The 26,892-nt window shown below is 35.4% G+C and overlaps 1 protein-coding gene across 3 annotated transcripts in view; it reads right to left on the bottom strand.

Annotated features, from left to right (window-relative positions):
• Positions 1-1,044: 1,044 nt before the first annotated feature.
• MUSK (muscle associated receptor tyrosine kinase) overlaps positions 1,045-26,892 on the bottom strand; it is a 103,147-nt gene continuing 77,299 nt past the window's right edge. For 2 of the 3 annotated variants that reach the window (XM_012736737.3, XM_012736739.3), the window contains 5 exons: positions 24,232-24,407; positions 16,262-16,460; positions 15,613-15,804; positions 14,887-15,035; positions 1,045-5,443 (listed from right to left, as the gene is read on the bottom strand). In XM_012736737.3, the coding sequence (XP_012592191.1) occupies positions 4,761-5,443; positions 14,887-15,035; positions 15,613-15,804; positions 16,262-16,460; positions 24,232-24,407 (1,399 nt within the window). In that variant the 3' untranslated portion in view covers positions 1,045-4,760. Of the gene's footprint in view, positions 5,444-14,886; positions 15,036-15,612; positions 15,805-16,261; positions 16,461-23,530; positions 23,555-24,231; positions 24,408-26,892 lie in introns of all 3 variants that reach the window. The other variant, XM_012736738.3, reaches the window with a different exon arrangement.

The following is a 26,892-nucleotide window of genomic DNA, read 5'->3' as shown; positions in this document are numbered from 1 at the left end:
TTAAAATAAACTAAGATCATAAGAAATTCCTAAGTTTATGAAGCTATCATAATGCTAACAAAAAGCTAACATGGAAGAAAATGATAAACTTTTAATTTTATGAATTTATAAATAGTGATGCAAATAAATGTTAATAAAACAGATTTAGTAGCTAAGTAAAAGATTGAAGTGACTCACCCAAAGTGTTTATTCCCAGAACACAAGGATATCTCAATGTCAGGAAATAAATTCATACAATTGCACATATTAACAGATCAATTCAGAAAAAAGCCACAATCATCTGAGTAGACAGAAAAGTCAACATTCTTTCTTGATTAATGAAAACTATAGTAAAATATAAATAGAAGTATACATTTTAACATAATAAAAGTAGTTAACACATGTATGACAAAATTTGACTCCTTAATATATAAAGTACTTTTACAAAGCAAAGAAAAAGATACATCCAATAGAAAAATAATAGGAGGAAAATCACAAATCAATTATCCCCCAAACATTGAAAAAAAAATGTTCAACTTCATTAGTATTTTAAGGAAACATAAATGTAGGCTACAAAATAAACCATTTAAGATATGATATTGGCAATGATTAAAATGCTTATACTCAGTATTGGTGAGGTTAAACTAAATGGGCTCTCTTTTCTGGCTGGAAGTTGTGTACATTGATAAAATAATTCAGGAAGGTAATTTTTCAATATATTAAAAAGCATTAAAAGTGCATATACCCTTTAATCTAGAAATTCCATTTTCAAGAGTTATATCTAAAAATATCACAACATAGGTGCTCACAAAATTTAGCAACAGGATTATCAAAACATTACCTTTTATAATGGAAAAATAGAAATAAATCAAATGTCCATCACTAAAAAATAGTTACAAAAATTATGATTAATCAATATAATAGAATACTATTTAACCATCAAAATTAGTGTTGCACATGAATACTTATTCATATGGAAGGTGTTTAAGATTAATTAAGTGATAAAAGCAAACCTTGAAACAAGGTAACAGTATAAGCTTGCTTTGGTTTAAAATTATCTACCTATTTACCTATATATCAATCATCTATCTGTCTATCTACCTGTCTACCTATCTGAACAAGGTGGGAAGAATATCATGATAGCCATAGGTGTTTTTTTAACTTTTTTATTGTTTGTTATTTATTATATATTATTTTTTCTCTTCAACAAGTAAAGTATTGCTCTTGCAAGAAAAAAGCAAATGTTATTTTAAGGTAAAAAATATATATATTCTCTCTCTTTGTGTAAAGAATACAAAAGGTTTGATATGCTTTTTATAAAAATGAATCTTATTCAATTCAATTAGAATATGAACAAAATAGAAAACTGGCTGTAGGCAATTGCCAAAATAAAAACTATTAATGACCTAGGAACAAGAAAAATTTGACCTCACTGGTAATTTAAAAAATGAAATTAAAAAGAGATTTTTTAATAACCAGGCAAAAGGTTTCTAAAAAACAGAGAATTAATTCTGCATAATAGCAAATGTTTAGGCTATGAGTCTCTATACAATGCAGAAATAGGAGCAATGTTTTTAGTGAACAGGAAGCTACATAACAAAAGTGTTAATATTGTATGCACCATTTGGCCCCGATGTTCCCTTTCTCAGAATTTTCATAAAGAGAAATGTGGACATGCACAAATAAGAATGATCATTACAGTGTTCTTTGTAATGGTGAAAGTTAGAAAAAAATGTAAATGTTCAAAAATAAAAGATTGATTAAAGTATTTCACAAAATGGAATATCATTCAGAAATCAAATTGGATTTTTGGAAAAATACTTAATGACATGGAAAAGGTTCATAATAGACTATAAATTAAAAAGGAAGTATTCTTTTTCCACTCTACTGCAATACAAGAGAATATGTTTTTTGGTGTCATATGCAAAATACTCTGGTATCTTGCCATGTTTGGTATCTGACCACTTGAAATGATCATTGATGCTTTACTGATGTCTACCCTGGCACTTGGTAACAGTGGCACTGAGAGTATCTCTCTTTTTTTCCCTTTTTGAATTCATACAATGATTCTAATATGGGAAAAAAATCTTTATTAAAAAAAGGAAACAATTCTGGTAAATAATGCATCCATATTCCTCTGATCCAGAACATTAGTGTGAATTCTACGGTAATAAGTTAGTGATCTTTACTTGAAAATGCAATTAGAACTCATGAAAAAATAAACACGCCCTCTATTGTACATTTTGGTTAACTTAAGTTGACAATGTTAAAATAGACATTTTTGTTCATTAAAAAGCCTTGGATAGGAAATTAATAGAATAAGGGGTATAGTGTGTGCTTTGAAACTACTTGCAGATTGCAAATCACCTCCAAATAGTTACTGAGTTGTTTCCTCTATAAATATATCAAGACACCACAATATGGTGATTGAGAACTTGGTTTTTTTTGGGTCAAAAACTAGGCTCTGTTGCTCTTTATGCTTAGGCCAGTTACACAATCCCTCTATGACTATTTCCTCACCTAAAAAATGGGTGTAATGATAGTACCAACATCATAGGTATGTTCTGATATTTAAAGGCCTTAGAATATGCATGGTAATCTTTCAATAACACTAGCTGGTATAAATTTATTATGGTTATTATATTTCCTGTTAGCCTCACTTCCATGTCTTTCTTTTACAATAAAGCTTTAGCAGCTGAGAAAATCCCGAGGCCCTCTTTGAGATTTGCAGAGCGTATGTGACATGCATGTATAAATCATCTGAAATATGCCATGGATATCTACACTAAAGTTCTAGACTTGCTGGTGGCCCTCTCCAACTTTTTTGCTTTGTTGGCTTCTTTCTGTTTTAGACTCATGCTACAACTTCATTTCATCTAGCCCTTTGGATGACAGTGTCAATTTTGGACTTACAATCATGACTTTCATCTCTTTGACTCTGTAGGTCTCAATCCTAGGTTCTGACTTCCCTATTTATGACTAAGAACCGTGAATGACTGCCTCCTCACTGTCTTTGTAGCCTATGGGATCTGCTCAGGCCTGAAATGAGAGGAAGTTCTGATAATAAACTAGTGGGCTTGAAGGCTGAAGGGAAGAGGATGTGAGCAGGAGGATTTTAGGAAGTAAAACTGATAGAATCTTGGGGATGAAAGAGAGGACAAAGTCTGGGGTAATTTCCACATTTTTGTCTTGGTTGCCTAGAGAGACTCTGAACAAGGAATGGCAGATTTCCCAGCAAAGATATCAAGTTGTTGCATAAGGAAGATTTGGGGATTTCTGGTAGAGATTTCCAGCTGACAGCTGAAAATCTGTTTTCAAAAATTAGACCATTTCTCCATTGCCCTAATTAGTTTGAATTATTTTGAATTAAAGTGAGCTGGTATAGAGTAGACAGACTGCTATTTTCTCTTCTCTGTTTATTTGTCAGAAGAATTAGGGTTCGTGCTGTATCAGGAATAAACTCATATCATTTATGTTGGACTTAGATAAAGATATATCATGTGGGGCTCCACTGAGAAATATGAAGCTCCAGGAATCTGAGTTCCAGAAGTTTTTAAAAAAATCATAAAATATAACAAGACACGTTAATACATCATGCAGAAAGTTGTTAAGCAGCACTATATTAAAGAAAAAAAATGTTAGAATGCACAAAAACATTCGATTTGAAATAACTTGGAGCCACAAGAGCATCTTGTGAAAACTCATATAATAAACTATGGTTAAGAGGCTTAAACTACGGCAGCAAAATCAATAGATGACATATTTGAAATGTGTGGCTTTTAAGGCAAATACAGAGGAAAATGGTAATACTTTGCAAAAGGCATGCATATATATATATATATATATATATACACACACACATATATAGTGTTAAAATATTATTTCTTCCATGGTGTATTGTATGTATGAAATAAAAGGGAAAAATAGACAAATAACTGAGAAAGGAGAGAAGGGTTAGAAGGAGGAAGAAATAAAGCTTAAAGGGAAGGAAAAGGTGCTAATAAAATTATCAAAGAAGAGGATAAATCAATAACATACAGAAAATGTTTTTCAGAAAAATTGGAAGAATAAAATAAAACAGATTAAATTTGTGACAAGTACAAAGAAAAAACTTGTAAAGGAGAAGCACAAAGACAGAAAAGCAAACTCAAAACCACAGTAAGAATACATCCTTGCTGATTTGTCCTTTTATTCTTTAGAAACCTTCTATCAATAAAGTATAAGCACAACTTGCAGACTACAAACAAATATAAAACTATACATTAAATGCAAGAAAGAAATTTAACAAAAAACTAACACCTGTCTTTGGGTAGGGAGAGAATGAATGGCTTTCTTTTTAGTTTTCTATACTCTATCTAAATGTCTTACATGAAGATATGCACAGGGAATTAACTATTAAAAAACAAAGCTCTGAGTCCCATTTCAAATTAAAATTTAATTCAGCAAGACTTTGCTCTGTGGCCAGCTACTGCAGGAACTGCACAGGATGCCTTTCTTCTCTGTACGATGTGTGCTGCAAACTTTCCCCATGAGGAAGAACTTATCTCCTGTTATCTGACACATTTCCCTGCCTGTGTTTCCAATCACTGACTTGCAGTGCGTGGGTCTGCCACATGGGTTGTGCAATGTCTTTGCTTTTCCGGGGGAAAACAAAACAACAGGCTATTCATGTCTACTGTTTTCCTTTCCCATCCGGGTCTCGTTGGGCCTCTGGTACAGGACTCCTCTAGCTCACAGAGTCTGAGAGGAGACGGCAGCGTTTTACTGGAACATCTTCAACCTTAGACACTCACGGCTCCCTCCGCCCTCTCACACATGCGTTCCAGAATTCGGTGTATGCTGGCGAAACCGGGTCTGTCTGCAGGCACCTTGCTCCAGCACAGACGCATCAGATTGTAGAGCTCCAGAGGGCAGTTGTCGGGGCAGGAGAGGATGTTGCCGTCTCGCACGTAGTAAATGACCTCTTCGTGGGCCATGCCGTAGTAGGGCTGCAGGCCGTAGGAGAAGATCTCCCAGAGGACCACACCGTAGGCCCACACGTCCGACTCGGTGGTGTAGCGGTTGTAGAAAATGGACTCTGGTGGCATCCAGCGGATAGGGATAGCGTCGTTTTCATTAGCTTTGTAGTAGTCTGCTGAGTAGATGTTCCTGGAGAGGCCAAAGTCAGCAATTTTGACCACCATGTTCTCACCCACCAGGCAGTTCCTGGTGGCCAAGTCCCTGTGGACAAACTTGCGCTCCGAGAGGTAGGCCATGCCGGCTGCCACCTGCCGGGCAATGCAAAGCTGCTCAGCGCAGGACAGGGGTGGGGGTCCGGGGCTGGACACCTGAGCCCTCGTGGACAGGTCACTGTGGCTGAGGCTGCACACGGAGTGAGGGGACATGCTGCGGAGGAACTCGTTGAGGTCCCCAAAGGCCATGTATTCAAAGAGCAGACACATTGGCTTCCCGACCGCGCATACACCTGGAACCAGAAGAGCATCCTCCGTTAGCCTCAGTTTCTCCAATGACACAATGGAAGGAGCGGCCCAAAAGCAAATGGCCAGATCAGAAAACACAAGGCCTTGGCTGGTTTTTTGTTGGCAGTACCATAGTCCAACCCTGACCACATGTCTTTGGCTAACCAGAATCTACTTACCTTTTATTTTTATTTTTTTTTTTTTGAGACAGAGTCTCACTTTGTTGCCCAGGCTAGAGTGAGTGCCGTGGCGTCAGCCTAGCTCACAGCAACCTCAAACGCCTGGGCTCAAGCGATCCTCTTGCCTCAGCCTCCCGAGTAGCGGGGACTACAGGCATGCGCCACCATGCCCCGCTAATTTTTTTTTTTTTTTGTATATATACTTTTAGTTGGTCGATTAATTTCTTTCTATTTTTAGTAGAGACGGGATTTCGAACTCCTGCTCTTGAGCAATCCGCCCGCCTTGGCCTCTCAGAGTGCTAGGATTACAGGTGTGAGCCACCGCTCCCAGCCCCTACTTATCTTTTAAAATTCAGCTTATTTATCACTCTCCCTAGGGTGCCTCAGCTCCTGACCCGCCCAGGATCAGTTAGATTTTCCTTCTACCATCCTTTAACATAGTACCTACCGTCCTATTTTATGTTCATTTGTTTATTTGAGGCTGCTTTTCAACATTTTAACACCTTGAAAGGAGAGATTATGTCTTATTCTTCCTTGACTTCCCCACCTCTGCCACACACCTAGCAGAGTAGGAGCTCGATCATGTCTGGGGAATGAGTTTATGAATGGATGCTTGCTCTGGGTATGTAATGGAATTGCTCCGTGTTTCTGTTTACTTCTCTGAAGAATGATAATAAGGAAGATGTCGTATAAAGTTTGGGAAGAATAACAAAAACAATCCAAGATTCTCAGATGCAGTATTTAGGTTGCTGCAGTAAAACATTTTGATATTTAGGTTTACACTGTTCATTCTACAAAGAAAAAATGTAAATATCAATAGAGTCTTAGATTTAATACCCAGAGGGCATTTTTAAATTGTAAAATCTTGATAAATTTGAGAAAGAAACTGGATAACCTGCTTGGAATATTATATCAGATGGGCACAATGTCACATCACCATAAAAAATAGGTTATTAGGTCTATTACTTTTTTTCCAGGCAAAAATTAGAAGTCTCTGAAAAAGAGAAGAAATAAGGAATATTGTTATCTTGGTGTTAGTTTTTACTTCCAGAGTCTTTAGCAGTCAGCATATTTATACATACTAAGGGAAAAATTAGAGAAATGTTAGCTGAGTCATACTTAGAAATTTCTTCTCCACAATCCTCTTTGGATCTATCATCTTTAGTTACCTATCTCATCAACTGACTTTACCAATGCTATGCTGGTTGAGTTGACTTAAAAAGATTTTCTTATATTGGAAAAAAATAGTAACATATTTCTCTGAGAAAAAGTTTTTTTTTTTTGAACTGAGGTTATTTAATGAAATGTTCCACTCTTTGATACAGAAAATATTATATGGAAGATTTCTATTTTCTGATGGTTATGAATAATTACATATACATGCATATACATATACTTTATAATTATATATGTAAAAATAAATATATATACACACACATATATATGAGCTTGAAATGTTTTACATATTGTAATAACTCTAACCCAACTCTCAGTTGGGACTTCCAAGTGGAATCAAATTCTTGAGGGAAGGACTATGTTTTATTCACCCTTGTAATCTCAGGCCTAATATTATACATGGCTCACTGTGGGTTTTCAATATATGTTGATGGATGGAAGGATGTAAAATGGATGGATGGATTTAAAGTTTGATGGATGGATAGACAGATTTACAATTTGATGGATAGAAAAATTTAAAGATAGATGGGTAAATGGATAAGTGTAAGAAAACCTCATGCCTGTTCCAAGCCATATCTTAAAACATTAGTGTGACATTTCAACAAATTATCTCACCTCATTGTTCTACTGTTTTCTCAACTTCCAGAATATTGGGTAAGAGTCTGATCTCTAATGCTTATTCCTATTCTAAAATTCTGCATATCTCTGTATTCATATTCATTTTCTTTAATTTATAAAACCATTATACACTAGGATTTCAATAAAAGAGAATAAATTTTTAAGATACAAATGTTCAGTAAATGCCAAATATTTCAAATGTATAAAACAAAGATTTCTTTGATTAGAAGTGAATTTTATGGATTTTCCTAATTCCTCTTCCTTCTACTGATATATAAGAAACTAAGAGTAGTGGAATCACATGCACAAATGATTACTATCTATGCATGCTCAAATAAAAAACAGACCCTGTGTTCATAGAACATTGAAATGACATTTAGATATAACATTTAACAAATGGTAATATAAGTTTGAGTTCTTGTTGGACAATAAAAATAATAAAAAAACTCTTAGTGATGTATAAGCCTGATACCACAGTAACCATAAATTTGTAAATTGTACATAGTTTGTGTTTGAATCAATCTTAGGAATTCAGAATGTTAGGAAATTGCAACTAACATATGAATGCAGAATGAACACTTTAAGAAACAATAAAAATTATTCTTCAATAGGAAAACTTCTCAGTGTGGTGCTCATTGCAGATCATTGTCAAAAGCTTTCAAATTACACAAAATTAGAAAAGCAGCAGTATCTATCTCTTCAGTATCTTGCTCAAGCTCTAGTACTATATTTTCTATGTCTGATAGATGTTGAACAGGCATCTCAAAACCAGTACGAAAGGAAGGCCTCAGTGTTCCTCATGGATCTTCAACTCTTCCTGATATTTCTAGCTCACAATGTTTGGGTAAATGCTTAAGACAGCCAGAAATAAAACAGCTAGTTTAAAAGGCCTTATCAGGTGTGGTTTTGTGAAAGTTGAGGTGAAGTGGGTGTCAACATCCAGCAAGCAGTAGACAGTTTGTATCTGAAGGTTAGGGAAGAGAGAAGGGTGGAGATTTTAATTTTTTTAAATTTTTTTATTTCAGCATATTATGGGGGTACAAATGTTTAGGTTATGTATATTGCCCTTACCTCCCCCCATGCCCCAAGTCAGAGTTTCAAGCGTGTCCATCCCCCAGACAGTGAGCATCACACTCATTATGTATATACCCATCCCCTCCTCCCATCTGCCTGATGCCCGATAAATGTTACTCCTATATGTGCACTTAGGTGTTAATCAGCGAATCAAATTTGATGGTGAGTACATGTGGTGCTTATTTTTCCATTCTTGGTATACTTTACTTAGTAGAGTGGGTTCCAGCTCTATCGAGGAAAATACAAGAGGTGCTATATCACCATTGTTTCTTACAGCTGAATAGTACTCCTTGGTATACATATACCACATTTTATTAATCCACTCATATATTGATGGGCACTTGGGTTGCTTCCACATCTTTGCAATTGTGCTGCTATAAACATTCAAGTTCAGATGTCCTTTTTATAGAATGTCTTTTTTGTTCTTTCAGGTAGATGTCCAGTAATGGAATTGCTGGAGCAAATGGTAGTTCTACTTGTATCTCTTTAAGGTATCTCCACATTGCTTTCCACAGAAGTTGTAGTAGTTTGCAGTCCCACCAGCAGTGTAGGAGTGTTCTTATCTCTCCACATCAATGCCAACATTTATTGTTTTGGAACTTTTTGATAAAGGCCATTCTCACTGGAAATAAATGATATCTCACTGTGGTTTTGATTTGCATCTCCCTGATGATTAGAAATGTTGAGCATTTTTTCATATGTTTGTTGGCCATTATTCTGTCGTCTTTTGAAAAGTTTATGTTCATTTCCTTTGTCCACTTTTTGATAGGGTTCTTTGACTTCTTCTTGCTGATTTTCCTGAGTTCTAAATAGATTCTAGTTATCAGTCCTTTATCGGATGGGCAGCATGTGAAAATTTTCTCCCATTCTGTAAACTTTTACTCTGTTTGCTCTTGTGATAGTTTCTTTGGCTGTGCAGAAGCTTTTTAATTTGATCAGGTCCCATTTATTTATTTTTGTTGTTGCTGTGATTGCCTTTGGTGATTTGGGAAGGAGAATTGTTTTGATAGCACCATTTGTTGAATAAGGATTCTTTTCCCCAGTGTATGTTTTTGTCTGCTTTGTCAAAGATTAGATGGCTATAGGAGGATAGTTTTGTTTTGTTTGTTGTTTTGAGACACAGTCTTACTCTGTTGCTCTGGCTAGAGTGCAATGGTGTTGGTGTAGCTCACAGCAACCTCAAACTCCTGGGCTCAGGTGATTCTCCTGCCTCAGTCTCCCCAGTAGCTGGGACTACAGGCATGTGTCACCAAGCCTGGCTAATTTTTTCTATATATTTTTAGTTGGCCAATTAATTTCTTTCTATTTTAAGCAGAGACGGGGGCTTGCTCTTACTCAGGCTGGTTTCGAACTCCTGACCTTGAGTGATCCTCCCACCTTGGCCTCCCAGAGTGCTAGGATTATAGGTGTGAGCCACCACGCCCAGCCAAGAAGGATGGTTTTATATCAGGGTTCTCAGTTCTATTCCACTGGTCAATGTCCCTGTTCTTGTGCCAATCCAAAGCTGTTTTAATTACTATAGCCTTGTAGTATAGTTTGAAGTCTGGTAAATTGATGCCTTCCATTTGTTCTTATTGCCTAGGATTGCTTTGCTATACGGGATCTTCTCTGGTTCCATACAAAATATAAAATTATTTTTTCTATATCTTTGAAAAATGATGTTGGTATTTTAATAGGGATTACATTGAATCTGTAGGTCACGTTGGGTAATATAGACATTTTAACAATGTTGATTATGCTGACCCATGAGCATCCACCTGTTTACATCCTCTGCTATTTCCTTATATAGTTCTCCCTGTAGAGGTCTTTTACCTCCTTAGTTAAATATATTCCTAGTACTTTATTTTTTTGTTGCTATTGTGAAGGGTATTGAGTCTTTGATTTGGTTCTCAGTTTGATTGTTATTTGTATATATGAATGCCTCTGATTTGTGTCTGTTGATTTTGTATCCTGAGACTTTACTGAATTCATTTATCAATTCCAGGAGTCTCTTGGTTCAATCCTTGGGGTTTTCTAAATATCATCAGCAAAGAGTGAGAGTTTGATGTCTTCTCCCCCCATTTGGACATCCTTAATTCCGCTCTCTTGTCTAATTACTTTAGCAAGGACTTCCAGCACTATATTGAATAGAAGTGAGATAGTGGGCAACCTTGTCTGGTTGCAGTTCTAAGTGGGAATGCTTTCAATTTTTCCCCATTCAGTATGATGTTGGCTGTGGGTTTGTCATATATGGCTTGTATCATTTTCAGGTAAGCCCTGTCTATGCCTATTTTTGTTAAGTGTTCTTATCATAAAAGGGTGATTTTTGTCAAATGCTTTTTCTGTGTCTATTTAGAGCATCATATGGTCTTTGTTTTTGCCTTGATTCATGCGGTGAATTACATTTGTATATGTGTGTATGTTGAACCATCCCTGCATCTCTGGGATGAAGCCCACTTGGTCATGATGGATTCTTTTCTTGATAAGCACCTGCATTCGGTTTGCTAGGATGTTGTTGAGAATTTTTGCATCTGTGTTCATAAGGAATATTGGTCTGTAGTTATCTTTTTTTGTTGCATATCAGGGTTCTCTTGGCTTCATAAAATGTGTTGGGGGAGGATTCCATCCTTCTTGATGTTGTGGAATAATTTCTGCAGGATAGGCACCAGTTCTTCTTTGTAGGTGTGGTAAAATTCAGGTGTGATACCATCTGGTCTGGGACTTTTCTTTTTAGGAAGGTTTTTTTATTGCTGTTTCAATTTCAATACTTGATATCAGTCTGCTCAGGAATTCTATTTCTTCCTGCTTAAGCCTAGGGAGGCTGTGTGTTTCTAAACATTTGTCTATTTCTTCTACATTTTCCAGTTTGTGTGCATAAAGGTTTTTGTAGTATTCATAAATGACATCTTATATCTCCATATCATTAGTTGTAATTTCTCTATTTTTGTTCCTGATGAAGATTAGAGATTTTTCTTTTCTGCTTTTTGTTAGTCTATCCAAAGGCATATCACTTTTGTTTTATTAATCTTCCATATAGTTTTCTTGTCATTTTCATTTAGTTCTGAATTTATCTTATTAATTTCACTTCCTCTGCTGGGTTTGGTGTTGGTCTGTTCTTTTCCTAGCTCTTTGAGTTGATTCATTAGGTTGTCTATTTGTGATCTTTCTTTCTTTTGGCATTTATGGAAATAAACTTCCTCTCAGGACTGCTTTAGCTGTGTCCATAGATTTTGATATCTTGAGTCTCCTTTGTCATTTAGTTCAAAGAATCATTTGATTTCCATCTTAATTTCCTTGTTTATGAAATAATCGTTCAGCAGAAGGTTGTTTAGTTTCCACGTTTTTGTGTAGAAATGAGAGTTTCTATTAGGATTGATTTCTACTTTTATTCCACTGTGATTTGAGAAGGGGTGTGGTATAATTTCTATTTTTTTTTTTTTTTTTTTTGAGACAGAGTCTCGCTTTGTTGCCCAGGCTAGAGTGAGTGCCATGGCGTCAGCCTAGCTCACAGCAACCTCAATCTCCTGGGCTCAAGCAATCCTCCTGCCTCAGCCTCCCGAGTAGCTGGGACTACAGGCATGCGCCACCATGCCCGGCTAATTTTTTATATATATATCAGTTGGCCAATTAATTTCTTTCTATTTATAGTAGAGACGGGGGTCTCGCTCTTGCTCAGGCTGGTTTTGAACTCCTGACCTTGAGCAATCCGCCCGTCTCGGCCTCTCAAGAGCTAGGATTACAGGCGTGAGCCACAGCGCCCGGCCTTCTATTTTTTTATATTTTTTGAGATGTGCTTTGTGTCCTAAGATATGGTCATTCTTAGAGAATGTTCCATGAGCTGATAAGAAGAACATATATTCAGTGGTTTTGGGTTAGAATGTCCTGCAAATGTCAGTCAGGCCCAGTCCATTATTTCTTTGTTAATTTTCTGTTTGGAGGATCTGTCCTGTGTTGTCAGTGGGGTGTTGAAGTCTCTGGCTATTATGGTGTTACTGTTTATCATTTTGTTTAGATCAAGTAGAGTTTGCTTTATGAATCTGGGTGCACCTAAGCTGAGTAAACAGACATTTAGAATTGTTATGTCTTCTTGTTGAACTTTACCCTTCACCATTATATAGTGAGCCTCTTTATCTTTCATTACTTTTGTTGATTTAAAGACTAAGTGACCGGTGGAGAATGTGTTGAATCTTTAACAAAAAGAAAAAAAAGAAAAGAAATTAAAAAGAAGAATAAATAAAAAAAGACTAAGTTACCTGAAATCCAAACTGCCATGCCAGCATAGAGCTCTGGGGAGTTCAAGATGCTTCCTACCATTGTCTCCTCTCCACAGAACCCCATATTACCTCCTGCTGTGATTTTGCACTAACTTCAGGCAGGTTCCTGTCTGAGTGGGTGTGGAGATCAGTGGGGAACCAATATGTTCTCCTGTGGGTCTGATCCCACTTCACTCGCTGGCCAGGCAGGTGCAGCCATCCATGCTCTATTCTCTATCGTTTGTCTTGCACACTCCAGATTTCACAATCCTATCTCCTGTTCACCTTTTTTCCCCCTCTTTTGTGTGTCCCACGCTGATTCACAATGCTTTTCTTGTGGGGGAGTAATATACTCATGTGTAGCAGTCCAAGATCTATGCCTCTTTCTCTGGGAGTAGGAATCTAGGAAGTAACCTTTACTCTGCCATTTTTTGTGTTTCCTTGATATTTTGATTTTTGAGTTATCAAAATATTGGGGGAGGGCAGGAGCTTACCCAAGAAGAGTTATATGGAGGAAGAGTGCACAGTGAAAAGAAGGACAAAGACACTAAATGCATTGACTCTTGGTAGGGGTGGAAGTAGGGCAGTGGAAGAGAGAAGCCCTTGACCAAGGCTAAGGGAGGTGGAGAACAGTAGAGAGAGGATGGGTCATAGCAATTTCATGGAAGAGGCCAGCCTAGAGTGTCAAATCTTGCAAAAAATTATTTGTGATGAAACCTGAGAAGAGACTATTTTATTGCAGTATAAATTGCTTGATGATCTTGAAAAAAATATATATGTTTAGTGGATTAGTGAACGTGTTTGGGAGTTGAGGAAGCAGAAAGGTTTTTAAGATGAATTGCTCTGTGCTCAATAACTTTTATTCATCTACTCAACAAATATTTATATACTACCTACAATATGCCAGAAACTGTTCAAGACATATCATGATTCTGGATTTTAACATTCCTCTAAGTTACTTGACTTCCTTTTTTTGTGACCTCTACCCAAACTTCAGTCACTCATTCTCCTTGTCATACTTCTCCTGTGTCTTCCTCAACTCAGTCAATCAAACCTCCCCTCTTTTAGCTGCACAGCAAAAATCCTTGATTTCTTTCTTTGCACATCTCACATTTTGTCTGTCAGTAAATTATTTGGCTCTACCTTTCAGGGACACATAGAACTTGATCATTTCTCATTATCCTCACTACCATCACACAGTCCAGGCCACTATCTTCCCTTTCTGCACCATAGCAATACCTGTTTACTGTCTCCCTGCTTTCATTTCTTCCATGCAGATTACATGCAAGAAAGAAGCCAGAGAAGTTCTGAAAAAAAATGTGTCCTGACATGACATGTCACTTCCATTTGCCAATGTTTTTCATAAGGCTGGATGGGACCTGCCCACCTCTTCTATGATCTCTCTGATCTCATCTTTGAGACCTCTCCCCTCTTCCACTCTGCTTCAGCCACACTCGCTATTCCTCAAGCACATACTACATGAGCTGTTGTTGCAGGATCTTTGCAAATGCTTCTCATTCATCTGGGAATGTCCCAAGATATTCACATTGCTATTCCCTTACTTATCTTTGCCAGGTCTTTATATAAATGTCATATTTTCCCTAAAGTCTTCAAAAATTTTAGCTCACACTCTGAAAACTTCTCCTCTGCTTCGATTTTTATTATCCATCTCTCTCAATAGAATGTAAGCTCCATGAGAGCAGGAATTTTTGAAAGTTTTGTTCATTGCTATATTAATAAAAACTGAATATTTGTTGAATTTATGAACAGATGGAAACACAACAATGAACAAAAATGGTATAAATCACTGCCCTCGTGACATTCAAAAGAAGAAACAAAATAAGTAAAATATAGACTGTTCAATACTGATTCATTCTGTGATGGAGAAGCAGATTCTTTACAATGGAGATATTTAACATTTTTACAAATAATAAGGAAGCAGCAAAGGCAGAGAAAAATTGAAGGGATGAAATTAGAGAGGAATAATCTATTAAGTAGCAAATGACCCACAGGGTTGAGATAGACCTAGGTGAGGGAACTAACCCTGAATAGAAACAGAGACAACCCACTGATTAAAGAGAAGCACAAATAAGTGAAATATAAAGGAAGAAAGGCTTGGAAAGCCTCTGTTTTCTGATGAAATAAGTTACCTCACTTGCATTTTCATACCTAAGAGTTTCACAATGTTAGGGTTGTCAAATTCTGCCATGAGGGCTGCCTCCCTCTGAAAGTCTGCTTGCATATCTGCTGAGGCTTCTTCTTTGAGCATCTTGACTGCCACCATAGTGAAAGGTTCGTAGGGAAGTAAGCCTGGAGCCCTGAGAGATAAATTTATTGAGAAAAAACCCCAAAGATCAGTAACATCATACATGCCCCATTATATCCACTCACATTTATATACAATCCAAATTCCTTAAAAGCAGGGACCATGGATTACTCATTTTTATATTCCCCATAGAGCCTAGTTGGTGCCTTACAAATTTTGGTTTTCAATAAATATTTGTGTGAGGTTTTCATTATTCATATAACCTCTATACCAGAGCCACTATGAGTGGAGGTAAGGTTGTATCTTGCCCAAGAGCACAAGGCCAACATCACGGTTAACACTGAGTCCACATATTCTGGCCCAGCTATGTGTCTGTGGAGCTGCATCCATACAGAGTCAGTAAATTACTTTTAGATGCAATAAAATATATTCTTACCATAAACACTCCCATTTTCCAGCAAAGATGAGAAATTATTAAGATTCAAAGTATAGTATACAATGCAAATAAAGCTAATGATGTAAAGAATTAACTAATTTTATAATTATTATACATGGTATATATACATCAAGCTAATGGTCTGGTAACATATTTTTCAATGGAGACATTTTTTTTCATGGGTAAACTTTACCTTGCTTGAAAGACCCTTCCAAATGCCCCCTCTCCGATATCTCTCACATATTCAATGTTATTCCTTGGATACTCAAGGCTGAGCAGCTTGGGATTCAAAAGGAGTGGCATCCTCTGGTACATGGGGTTGGGATGAAGTCTGTCTAGCAAGAGCTCAGAAGGCAGTGTTGTGAGGGTTACTGCTGCTGATTCTCTGCAGGCAAGACAGGCAAGATCAATAATGAGCTCTGGGGCATTGTGCTCAGACTTAGATTCTAAGCAAGATGGCATTTAAGAGTAAGCAAAGCAAATCATACTAAGACAGCCAAAGGTCCTTCAGTTTGAGAGCAATGAGGTATTTTGTTTGGTCTAAGGCACAATTACTCGGGACTTTTGTCACTATCCAAACCAGCAGTGGCAATGGATCTGAGAGGAAAGATGGGGAGCAAGAATAGCCATTTCCTTCCAAATTATTTGGATAGATTTAGATTCCATCTAGTGTGAAAGATTAACCTTAGGACATTTAGAGATCATTGTGGGGGTGTTTAACTTTAAAGTTGGTCTATGGATTCATTAAGAGACTGGCAGTGTTAGCCATATTCCTCTTCCAATATCAAATACGTAGGTTTCAAGATATTGCTACATGTGCTTAGCTGAAACTAGAATCTCACCTTTTCTTATTTTTCCATTGTTTTCTTCTTCGGCAGCAATAAAGAGTAGTTATGGTAAGAAGCACAAATATTGCAAAGCTGGACATGATGGAGATTATCACTGTCATGGAGTATGTAGGAGAGACAGAGAAGGAAGAAGAGGAAGAAGGCAAATTTGGAATGTCCACACTCGGCTTTGAGGACATCATTGGTGGGAATGCTGTAAGTAAAAAATAATTCTTTTCATTCATTCTCAAACTTTTGAGAAGCAATTTTTGTATGTAAGCAATCAGTAATTCAAATGTTAAGTATATATATGTATCCAGTTATCTCTGCTTATATATTTATAAAGTCCAGTTGTAAGAATTCAGTGAGACCTCATTGTAAGTAAATTCAGCTTATAGAATCATAGAGTTATAAAGATGAGACTCAGGGAGGAGAAATAGCTTTTTCTAAGATAAATGCAGATCCTGGGCTAATACTCTTTATACTGCATCACATTGTTCATGACCTGACAATAATTATGAAAATTATTAAATAAAATATTTTCATGTAATTATATTGCCTAGAGCTGAGCTTTTATACACATTGACTGTCAGTTTACAAACAGAATAAAAATAATGGAATAAGATGAATAATGAAATATTAAGACACAAATGAGAAGTTAATTCATCTAAAAATTGAAGTCCTGTCAAACTCTAATTTAAAACTACAATATAAAAACAAGTTAAATCTACATTACTACTGGAAACCAAAAGGTAACACACTCATACCACTCTGTTTGGAGAGTGAAGTCCATTGTATATACATTAAAACAACTTTATTAATTATATTTTAAACCCTCTTAACAGATTGAGTAAAGACAAAAACAGGGATACAGAGTATTTTAATAGAATTAACAAGAATATTTTAGTAGCTAAGAATGAACTTTGTACCCCAAAAAGAGAGAAAATCAGCCTTCTTTTTAAATATTTGTGGAATACTGACAGGTATGATTTTATGTCAAGCTACAAAGATACATCTCAATAAATTTCAAAAGCAGAAATTATGAGACCTCATTGACCAAAATGTAATTAATAATAGATTAATTAAAATCCAGTGGGAAGTTTAAAAAAAATCAATACCTTTTTGATCAAAAAGTAAAGAATAGCCTTAGTTACAGATTAGGAAAAAACTTCCTAACAGTGTGTATGAGATTTAGCCAAAATTTTGCTCAAAGATAAACTCATAGTGGTCTCTCCTTCCACTAGATACAAAGAATGAAAATGAATGAAAAGAACATTTAACTTAAGACTTTGGACAAGAAACAATAACTTCATAGAACAAAAGAAAATAGGTGATAAAATAAGAGCCAGATACAAGCAGAAATTAGTAAGTTAGAATACATATAACACAAATGACAGAATTAAAAATAGGTCAATAGTTAGACTACTTTATAAATATTTATAAAACCAACTTTAAAAAGATGGGAAAGGTCTAAACATAGAAAATTAAGAATGATAAAGGAGTTATTGCAATAGATTCAGAGGTCAATAAAAATAATTATGCAATTACATTTTTAAACCTAAGGAAAATCATAGATACATATTAATTATAAAATTTGAAGAATTAGAAAATAAGAATACAGAAATAAGCAGGAAATTAGTTTTAAAAGTCATTATTAGATTATGAATACATTTTCCCATCTTGTAAAAGATAAAATATCCTTATTTTATACCATGTTCCAGTAAGAGAAAAATATTTCAAATTCTTTCAGGGAGTTATAATACTAATATCACAACCTGGCAATATTAGCACAAAAAAAATGTACACATAGAATTCTATAGCATAGATTTAGAAGATCCTAATGAAATATTATCGATTGACTGCAATACAGTCAGATTAATGATTTAATATAAGGGAATATATTAGAAAGTCAAAAGAAAACCTTTATTGCAGCAGATGCTATTTTGAATAGGACATACTCATGTATAACATTTTAGTCTAGGGATGGACACAGTGATTATGCCTGGAGCACCAATGGCTAAATAAGTGATTTTGAAGCATGTGGAGGACAAGTTTGATCACTACTGTGACTCCAGAAGGCACCTAGAACTGGAAGAAGTCAGCACAGCAGTAAAACATCTGTGCTGGGACCAAGGACAGCATGCCTCATCAAACACCGCCCACAGTAGTGATGGACTTAAGACTTCCCAGGTTCTTCTCTTACTGGCTTGAAAGCTGGTCTGATTCTCTTTGAACTGAGTCATCCCTGGGTTTCTTTATTTAAGATAGGTAGGGAGATGGGTTTTAATTAGAGAGCTATGCTTCCTGCTAATAAAGTAGGAGCAATTATTGAAAGACAGGAAGGCTGGATGTGGTGGCTCATGCCTGTAATCCTACGATTGTTTGAGATGAGGAATTCGAGACCAGCCTGAGAGAGCAACCGTCTCTACTAAAAATAGAGAGAAATTAGCTGGACAACTAAAATATATAGAAAAGATTAGCCAGGCATGGTGGCGCATGCCTGTAGTCCCAGCTACTTGGAAGGCTGAGGCAGTAGGATTGCTTGAGCCCAGGAGTTTGAGGTTGCTGTGAGCGAGGCTGATACCATGGCACTCTAGTCTGGGCAACATAGTGAGACTCTGTCTCAAAAAATGATTATTTTTGTATTTGGATTTTACAGAACAGCTCATACTAAATATAACATGGAGGGAATATAATTTTTCTCAAAATATCTGGAAATAGAATTTAATGGCATGTTAAAAGAAAAATTCATGATAATTTAGTAAGATTTATTGATTTGTTTATTTATGTTTTGAGACAGTGTCTTGTCCTGTTGCCTGGGCTAGAGTGCCATGGTGTCAGTCTAGCTCACAGCAACCTCAAACTCCTAGGCTCAAGCAATCCTCCTGCCTCAGCCTCCCAAGTAGCTGGGAATACAGGCATGCGTCACCATGCACAGATAATTTTTCTGTTTTTTTGTAGAGACAGATTCTTGCTCAGGCTAGTCTCAAACTTCTAGCCTCAAGCAATCCTCCCAATGTGCTAGGATTTTAGGCATGAGTGACCACGCCCAGCCTAAGATCTATTTTTAAAATGGAAGTAACATAGTTCGAACAATAATTTTGCTCTCTGGATTTAAATATTTGTTTCATCAGGAAAATCTATTTGATCTGGTCTTCCCTAGAGCTACATCAATTTCTTTGGATCCAAATTATCAGTTTGAATCTTTGTTCTTTTTCCTTTTTGTTTTCTTCTCTTATCTATGATCTCTCTTTACCCTTTTCCCCTAAATACCAGAGGAGTTTATTCACTCATTCATCCATATATTGATGCATTCATTAAAATAATATTGACTAGTAGGTATCAAGAATACTGTGGTGGGCCTGTCAGGTCTTTGCTTGTCAGGAAAACAAATTAGTAAACAGATAATTATTATACAATTTCAGAAGTGTTGTAAGAGTGGTAAGACCAGGACACCCATGAGCATCCAGAGGCAGCACCAACTTGGGTTTCGGCATACTAGGTAGGTTTCTAGAGTAAGTAACTGTAAGTTAAATATAAATGGTGAGTAAGCAATGCCAGTTGAAGGTTGTTATGATCTGAGTATTTGTGTCCCCCCAAAATTTGTATGTTAAAATGAATGAGGGCAGAGCCCTCGTGAATGGGATTAGTGTCCTTACAAAAGAGGTCTGAGAGAGCTCCTTCTGCCATGTGAGGTGACAGTGAGAAGGCAGCTATGTCCACGAGGAAATAGGCCCTCACCTGATACCAAATCTTCTGGCGCCTTCAGAACTGTGAGAAATAAATTTCTGCTGTTTATAGGTCACCCAGTCTAACAGAAGTGAACAGACTAACACATAGATGTGTCTGTGTTAGGGGGAAATTAAGGAAGTGGAGTCAGAATGGAGAGTGTTCTACAAAGAGGAAATAGCATATACCAAGGTCTGAAACAACCAGCTGTAATGCCTTCCTAAAAGTGCCCCTAAAAGTTTCATTGTTTGAGTTTGGGAGTATCTACAGATAAAGCTATAGATTTGAAGTTTAGGTCATAAAAGTCCTTGTATGCCAATTTAATCTGGATGCACTGAAGCAAATGGAGAGAGTCTAAGCAGCAGAGTAGCATGATCGGCTTTTTGCATCAGAAAAAGCTTATGGCTGCAACCTTGATTTTCATGATATAAATATTCCCATCAAAGCTGATTTCAAGCTACCAACATGCTGTTCTGAACACAGAGTTGTAAAGAGATGTTCAGTGGCATGTTATTATAGGATTTCTATCATATAGATACTGTAAAGAAAAAATCTAAAAGTTTCTATTTAGATGGAAAGAATAAATTACTTATAGGAAAACATAACCAGACTTACATTGTACTACTCATTTTCAAAATCAAAAGCCAGAAAAGAGTGAAATCATATCTATAAGCTACTGAGAGAAAAAAAATGTCACCAAAGACATCTATATCCAGGTAAAAAGAAACTATTTGATAATATACAAGGACTCTATCACTCAAGACCCCTTCTTAGGAAATATATGAGAAGGCTCTTAACTAAATAACAACTGAATCTGAAAATGACTTCAAGATGAATAGTGGTAATAAAGAAATATATATGTAAAATCTAAATGGATAATGATGAATGGAATTTTGTCTAATTCTCTAAATGAGAATCAATAGAGTTATTCTATAAGGAGAAACCTAGCAGTACTGGGAAAGGTAGGATCTCATTAGAGATCCTAAAAATCCCATGGAGTTGGGAGACATTAGGAATAAATAGAGCACTGACATGTGTAGGAAAAGTTGGTATCTGGCTTTTACTTAACAGTGAAGAATAATAACCAACAAAAAATACGGAAAAAGAAGCAAAAAAGTAAAATGAACAGAGCATGTAAAGTTAAGATAGTAGGGATAAAATCAAGTACGTTAGCTGTTATACAAACAGGCTAAATCCTTCTATTAGTAGAAAATAGCTCAGATTGGTGTAAACCCAGGTATATGTTTCTTATATGAAAAGAAAAATAGACAAAGAGATTTCAGGCTAATGTAAATACAAAGAGAGGATTATCACTATTAATAGATCAGAATTTTAAAGTTAAAAGCACTAAAATGAGAGTTACACGGTAAAAGCATTTATATAAGGAGAGGATCAAGTGCCATGAATCACTGCGCCTCATGGAACATAGTAGCTGAATATATAAAGCAAAATTATAAATGCAAGAAAAATCTGGTAAAATAACTATAAATTGGATTGATCTAGTAAAAAATTTGTTAGAAAATCAACTACATCAAACCCATATGTGTATAAAGGGACAATTAAGGTCATGGGATTATCAAACAGCTAGTATGCATTTATTCTATACTAATATAATCATTTTTTTTTTGTTTTTTTTTTTTGAGACAGAGTCTCACTTTGTTGTCCAGGCTAGAGTGAGTGCCGTGGCGTCAGCCTAGCTCACAGCAACCTCAAACTCCTGGGCTCGAGTGATCCTTCTGCCTCAGCCTCCCGAGTAGCTGGGACTACAGGCATGTGCCACTATGCCCGGCTAATTTTATATATATATATATATATATCAGTTGGCCAATTAATTTCTTTCTGTTTATAGTAGAGACGGGGTCTCGCTCTTGCTCAGGAATATAATCATTTTAATAATTAAGCCAGATCATACTTTTCTCCACAGAAGCGTTGAAATAGAATACAGACTCACCGCTGAGTGTTTCTGTAATAAAGTGTGTGAAGTCCTGCAATGCTGCTTAGCAGACAAATAACATCAATAGTACAAAAGCATTGCACTCAAAAAGACATTTCACTGCATCAAAAGCAGCCATAAAAAATAAAAACTACTGAAATTCTAATCCCTGTGTTCAAGCAAGAAGAAAATAAGGCAAAGATTGATAATTAAAAAAAAAAATTCTTCGCCACCCCTCAAAGTGAATTGATAATATTCTTTAACGCTTACTCAGGATACTCTTCAAGAAGTATTTGAGGTCTTTACACATTTCCATAGAATATGGAACACTCTGCCTAATAAGGATGCCTCCTTTGCTCAACTATTGACCGACCTGAAGAGATATAGCCAATTTCTTTAACAATAATTGCCTTTAACCCAGGTAGCATAGTTTCAGACATTTCCTATCCCAGGTTCAGATGAAATGGTCAGTTTATGACATTTGGAAGTCATTTTCTTACATGTATCAAAGATTTCATAAAACTGTGTTTTTTTAAGGCTAGGAAAAAAATATAGCTAGTTGGTGCTGCTAAAAATTTCTTTGCAATTAGTGTAAAAGGCAGAAGCATGGATTTTGTGTGTGTGTGTTGTTCCTGTCTAATTTAAGATTAAATCGGCACTTTCCACACAGCCAACCCTCAATGAATGCTTGGATGGATGAGTGAATGAACAACTGGAGGATAGCAAAGACCACAGTTATCAATTAAAAGTCCAATCAAAGTAAACTTTGGCTGTTTATATAACAATGAATTGAAAAGCTTTTTTTTATTCATTTGGGAATAACAATTAATATTCTTTCTTTTAATACTTTAAATCTTAGTCCTTTTAGGTAAGCTGGTAAAATCAAGTCCTGGCACCTCACCAAGGACAGAGGGGATTAGGCCTAGAACATGTATTACAGGAAGTGTGATTTAAGCCTTAGAACCCTCAAACCAGAGGAAGTTAATTTACATGAATAAGTTTTCTAATTTCATGCAGAGTATTTCTGCATTCTGACAGGTTAAAGTACCATCTGATACAAGTTAGTTTCTAGGACATCCCTTTTCAAGCAATTTTAAATTCTTTCCTAGAGATTTTGTGATTATCCTCTTAAAGCCATTTGATTTGACCCTATAAACTTTATACTAAAAATTAACTATCTTTAAAAAAAAAAAAAACCAATCTTCCAAAACAAGGATCTGTGTCACAAATGAAGATCATGAGTCAGCTCAGTGAAGAAATAAATACTTTGTATTATCTAATTATTTATAGATGAAAACAAGTCATGAAGGCAAAATCAAAAGGTGGCATTCTAAATTTGGCTTATTTCATAGACATATAAGGGATAAAATAGACTAACAACCTTGAGTTGGGAGATAGTATTCATATCATTCACTAAATATGGTGCTCTCCATGGCCTAATTAGGAACCATAAACTGAGATCTGATGTTCCTTCTTGCTCTACCGTGGGTGAGTTTGGTGAGAAGCCTTTGAAGGAGTCATATATTCTGTTCTGGACATCAAGGAAGTATGAGTGTAAATACACATGCATGAATCCAATTACATACACGTAAGATTCCAAGGGCACAAATAAAATTACTTACTTGTTAGGTTTTCTTTTTTATAATCTGAGGGGAAAAGGATAAAAATTTATTTAAAGTGAGCATCCAGATATCTCATATATTCTGTGAGAGAGTGCTAAGAAATGCCAAGTTCTCTTTCAGCTTTTTAATATACAGCTGGAAAACATTCTTTGCATTCGAATGTGGAAGAATTGGGTCTTTCAAATTAAACCAGCTGTTAGGGATAACAACACAGTTCTTTACAAACAAAGTTCATGAAAGCAACATGCAGCAATTCAATTTTGTTTTGTAAGATCAGCATTTTCAAACATGTGGCTTGTTTTAGCATGCTTAAAAATCTGCTTCATTAGCGAAGAAAGAGGACTTTATTCTTTTATTCCACTCTTCTGACAAAATATGAGATGTTTCTTAGCTATTTTTTCTGCACATTCCAGAAAATGTTACAAGCTCTTGTAAGATCCCCTATGAAAGAAGAAGGTAAGATCTCACACAGCAGTTAAAATTGCTCTTTCTTTTAAAACAAATGAAATAAATGCTTACACTAACTTCTGTGCAATTAGGATAGCATTAGGATTCTGCTATTAGGTATCTAAGGAAAGCAGAGCTAAAAAATAAAAATTAGAAATGCCTAGAAATATTAGGAGCTTTAAGTTCACACCTTAGTTTCTTCAAAATAGTACATTTCTCTTAACCTCCAAAGTATTGGGAGAGCTCTTTGTTACCTAAATATGGCAGTCTGCTACAGGCCATCGGGTCCCAGTGCATGCTGGGAAGCTTGCTGCATTCTGGAATGGACAGCAGATGCATCCCAGATCTGAAGAGTCCTCTGTGAGTCTTTTCTTCCATAGCTAGCCATTCTTTTGCACAGAAGAGCTCCTTTACTGCCAAGCAGTACTCTCTAAAATGTTGTATGGAGAAAAAAACTAGATCAATTATGGCATGTTAAAGAAATTTGTGGTAGAACCTAAATTCTATATTTTCAAAACATCGTTATAGTACATTGTTCTTGCAAAAGCATTTTTGAAAGCACCCTTTTACTGTAAGTAATGTAAGACTTTATGAAAGATATTATCCTGTGAGATGAATGCTATCTTGTTTTGCTTCTCAAACCTAATTAATGCTACTGGGGAAAGGAACTTTCGAATTTCAAAGGCATTGGATTAGGAGTCTCTGATATGTCTTCTCTCAACTTGATATTAAAATAACTACAAAGGTACAGAAATAAGGTATACAGAGTTTTAAAAAAACATCCGTGGCTCATGCATGAAACCTATCTGGAGCATAAATGTTGGAAAGTTATTTAATAAAGGTATTTTGTGCTAGCATACAAAAATAAAATTGAATTTTAATTGTAAAATATTCCTAAATTTCAATTAAGAAAAGAGATTCTGTAAGAAAGAGGTATATCATTATTTATAGAGCATATTATTTCTGACAGAGGAACCACAAGATTATCAATCAAATATCTAATAGAATTCTGTAAATTGGGGTATATATGATGTATAATCCAACACAATAGCTTTTTATGTACTAGTAATAGCCTTAACAAATAAAATGGAAAAATTATCCTACTTATTCACAAGGATTAATGAATTATGATATGAGACTTGATTCCTCTCAATAATAATTAGGAAGTATAATATCAAGCATAATTGGAATAAACTAAGAATGGCAGGAATATATTCTTTGTATGTTCCTTTGTGCCTAAGCTGGTATTTGACTTTGTCATTGTTACTGTTAGTAATATTGAGTGGACTGACATTTCTACAATAATTTTCTTTTTTATACTACAGTTGTTGAAATGAATTGCATTAAAATTCACAGGCAGTGCCAGAAGAAGCTTGCTCCATTCTATTCCCTCACTTACTCTACTTCCAACCCAGCCACCCAAAGAAATAAAAGGAGCAATAAAAAGGAACAAGCCACTTACATGCAACAACATGGATGAATATCAAAAACCTCATGTTAAGCAAAAGAGATCAGACACAAAACAATACATATTGTACAATTCCATGAGTATGAGATTCAGGAACAAGCAAAACTAATTTATCAGAGAAATTAGAACAGCAGATGACTTTGGGGATAATGGAGAATTTATTAGAAGTGAGCATAAGGGAACTGTATAAGTGGTGAAAACATTCTATATATCTTGGTTGGGATAGTGGCTAGTTCATTGTATACCTTTGTCAAAACTCTGAACTATATGCTTAAAAGGGGTGCACTTTATTGTACTATACTTAAACTACTATCGACTAAATGCCACAATAAAGAAATATGACATTTTTGAGAAATCTGATTAAAATAATCCAAAAAATTATATAGCTCAACTCTAAAATTTAAAAATTCTAAGGAAATTAATAACAATATTTTATTAAAATAAGGAAAAAGGGAAGTACATTTTGTGGGCATTTTAGCCTAGTGTGTGTGTGACAACTATTCTATAATTAGTATTGCTGTACCAACAGCAAAAATCATAAAACACTCCTAGTCATAAACTTAATGAAAAAAGAAAGATTTATATGAAAGAGGTTTTACCAAACTTTACTGGCAGGCATAAAATAAGATCTGTATAAAAAGGAATGACATACCATAATCCTAAATGGGAATACTCAATAGTGTAAATATAGCAATTTTCCCTAAATTAATTCTATAAACTTAGTATCATTCTAATTAAATTCCAAGTGGAATTTACACATTGACATTGACAAAATCTTTCTATATTTCATATTTTAAAATAGTTGCATAATAAGTAAACAATTTTTAAAAATAAAAACCTGTGAAATTTATAGAACAAAATTTTAAAATTAGTTATAAAGATACAGTAACTGAATCCTAATGTTTCTAGTGCAAAAAGTGACAAATCATCAATGAAATATAATTTAAAGTACAGAAACATAGATCTAAGTAAATATAAGCACATCTCTCAGTAGTGGCTAAGTATCCCAGTTTTAGCATTGAAGTCCCATGTCTGGAGAAATAACTCCATCTCAGGCACATGAGGATGGTTGCTCACTCTACCTGCTCTCACTCCACAAATATAAGTGATTCAAAAATTTTTGCTAATGGGAAAAATTTGAATATGCTCCATCATTTTCATTATAATGAATAGAATGACTTTGCTCTTATTATTAAAGGAAAAGCAAGCTCAAAATCTGTTAAGATTATACATTTGTCATTATATGCTGTAATTGTATCAAGTAAATAAAACATTTCTGATGTATGTCACTGGTTTGTCTGAATCTGTGCAATTTGAAGCAAATTGGAAGTATTATTAAGATCCAGTTTTAGATGGGATTTTAGCTTGATGCAATGACAAAGCTTGCAAATGTATGGTGAGCTGAGAAGAGTTTGACATAAAACTGATGCTAAGCATGAAGCTCATG

Source organism: Microcebus murinus, chromosome 12, assembly GCF_040939455.1.
Source record: "Microcebus murinus isolate Inina chromosome 12, M.murinus_Inina_mat1.0, whole genome shotgun sequence".
Classification (NCBI taxonomy): domain Eukaryota; kingdom Metazoa; phylum Chordata; class Mammalia; order Primates; family Cheirogaleidae; genus Microcebus; species Microcebus murinus.
The sequence above is the reverse complement of the archived record's forward strand: the minus strand, read 5'-3'. Positions and strand labels throughout refer to the sequence as shown.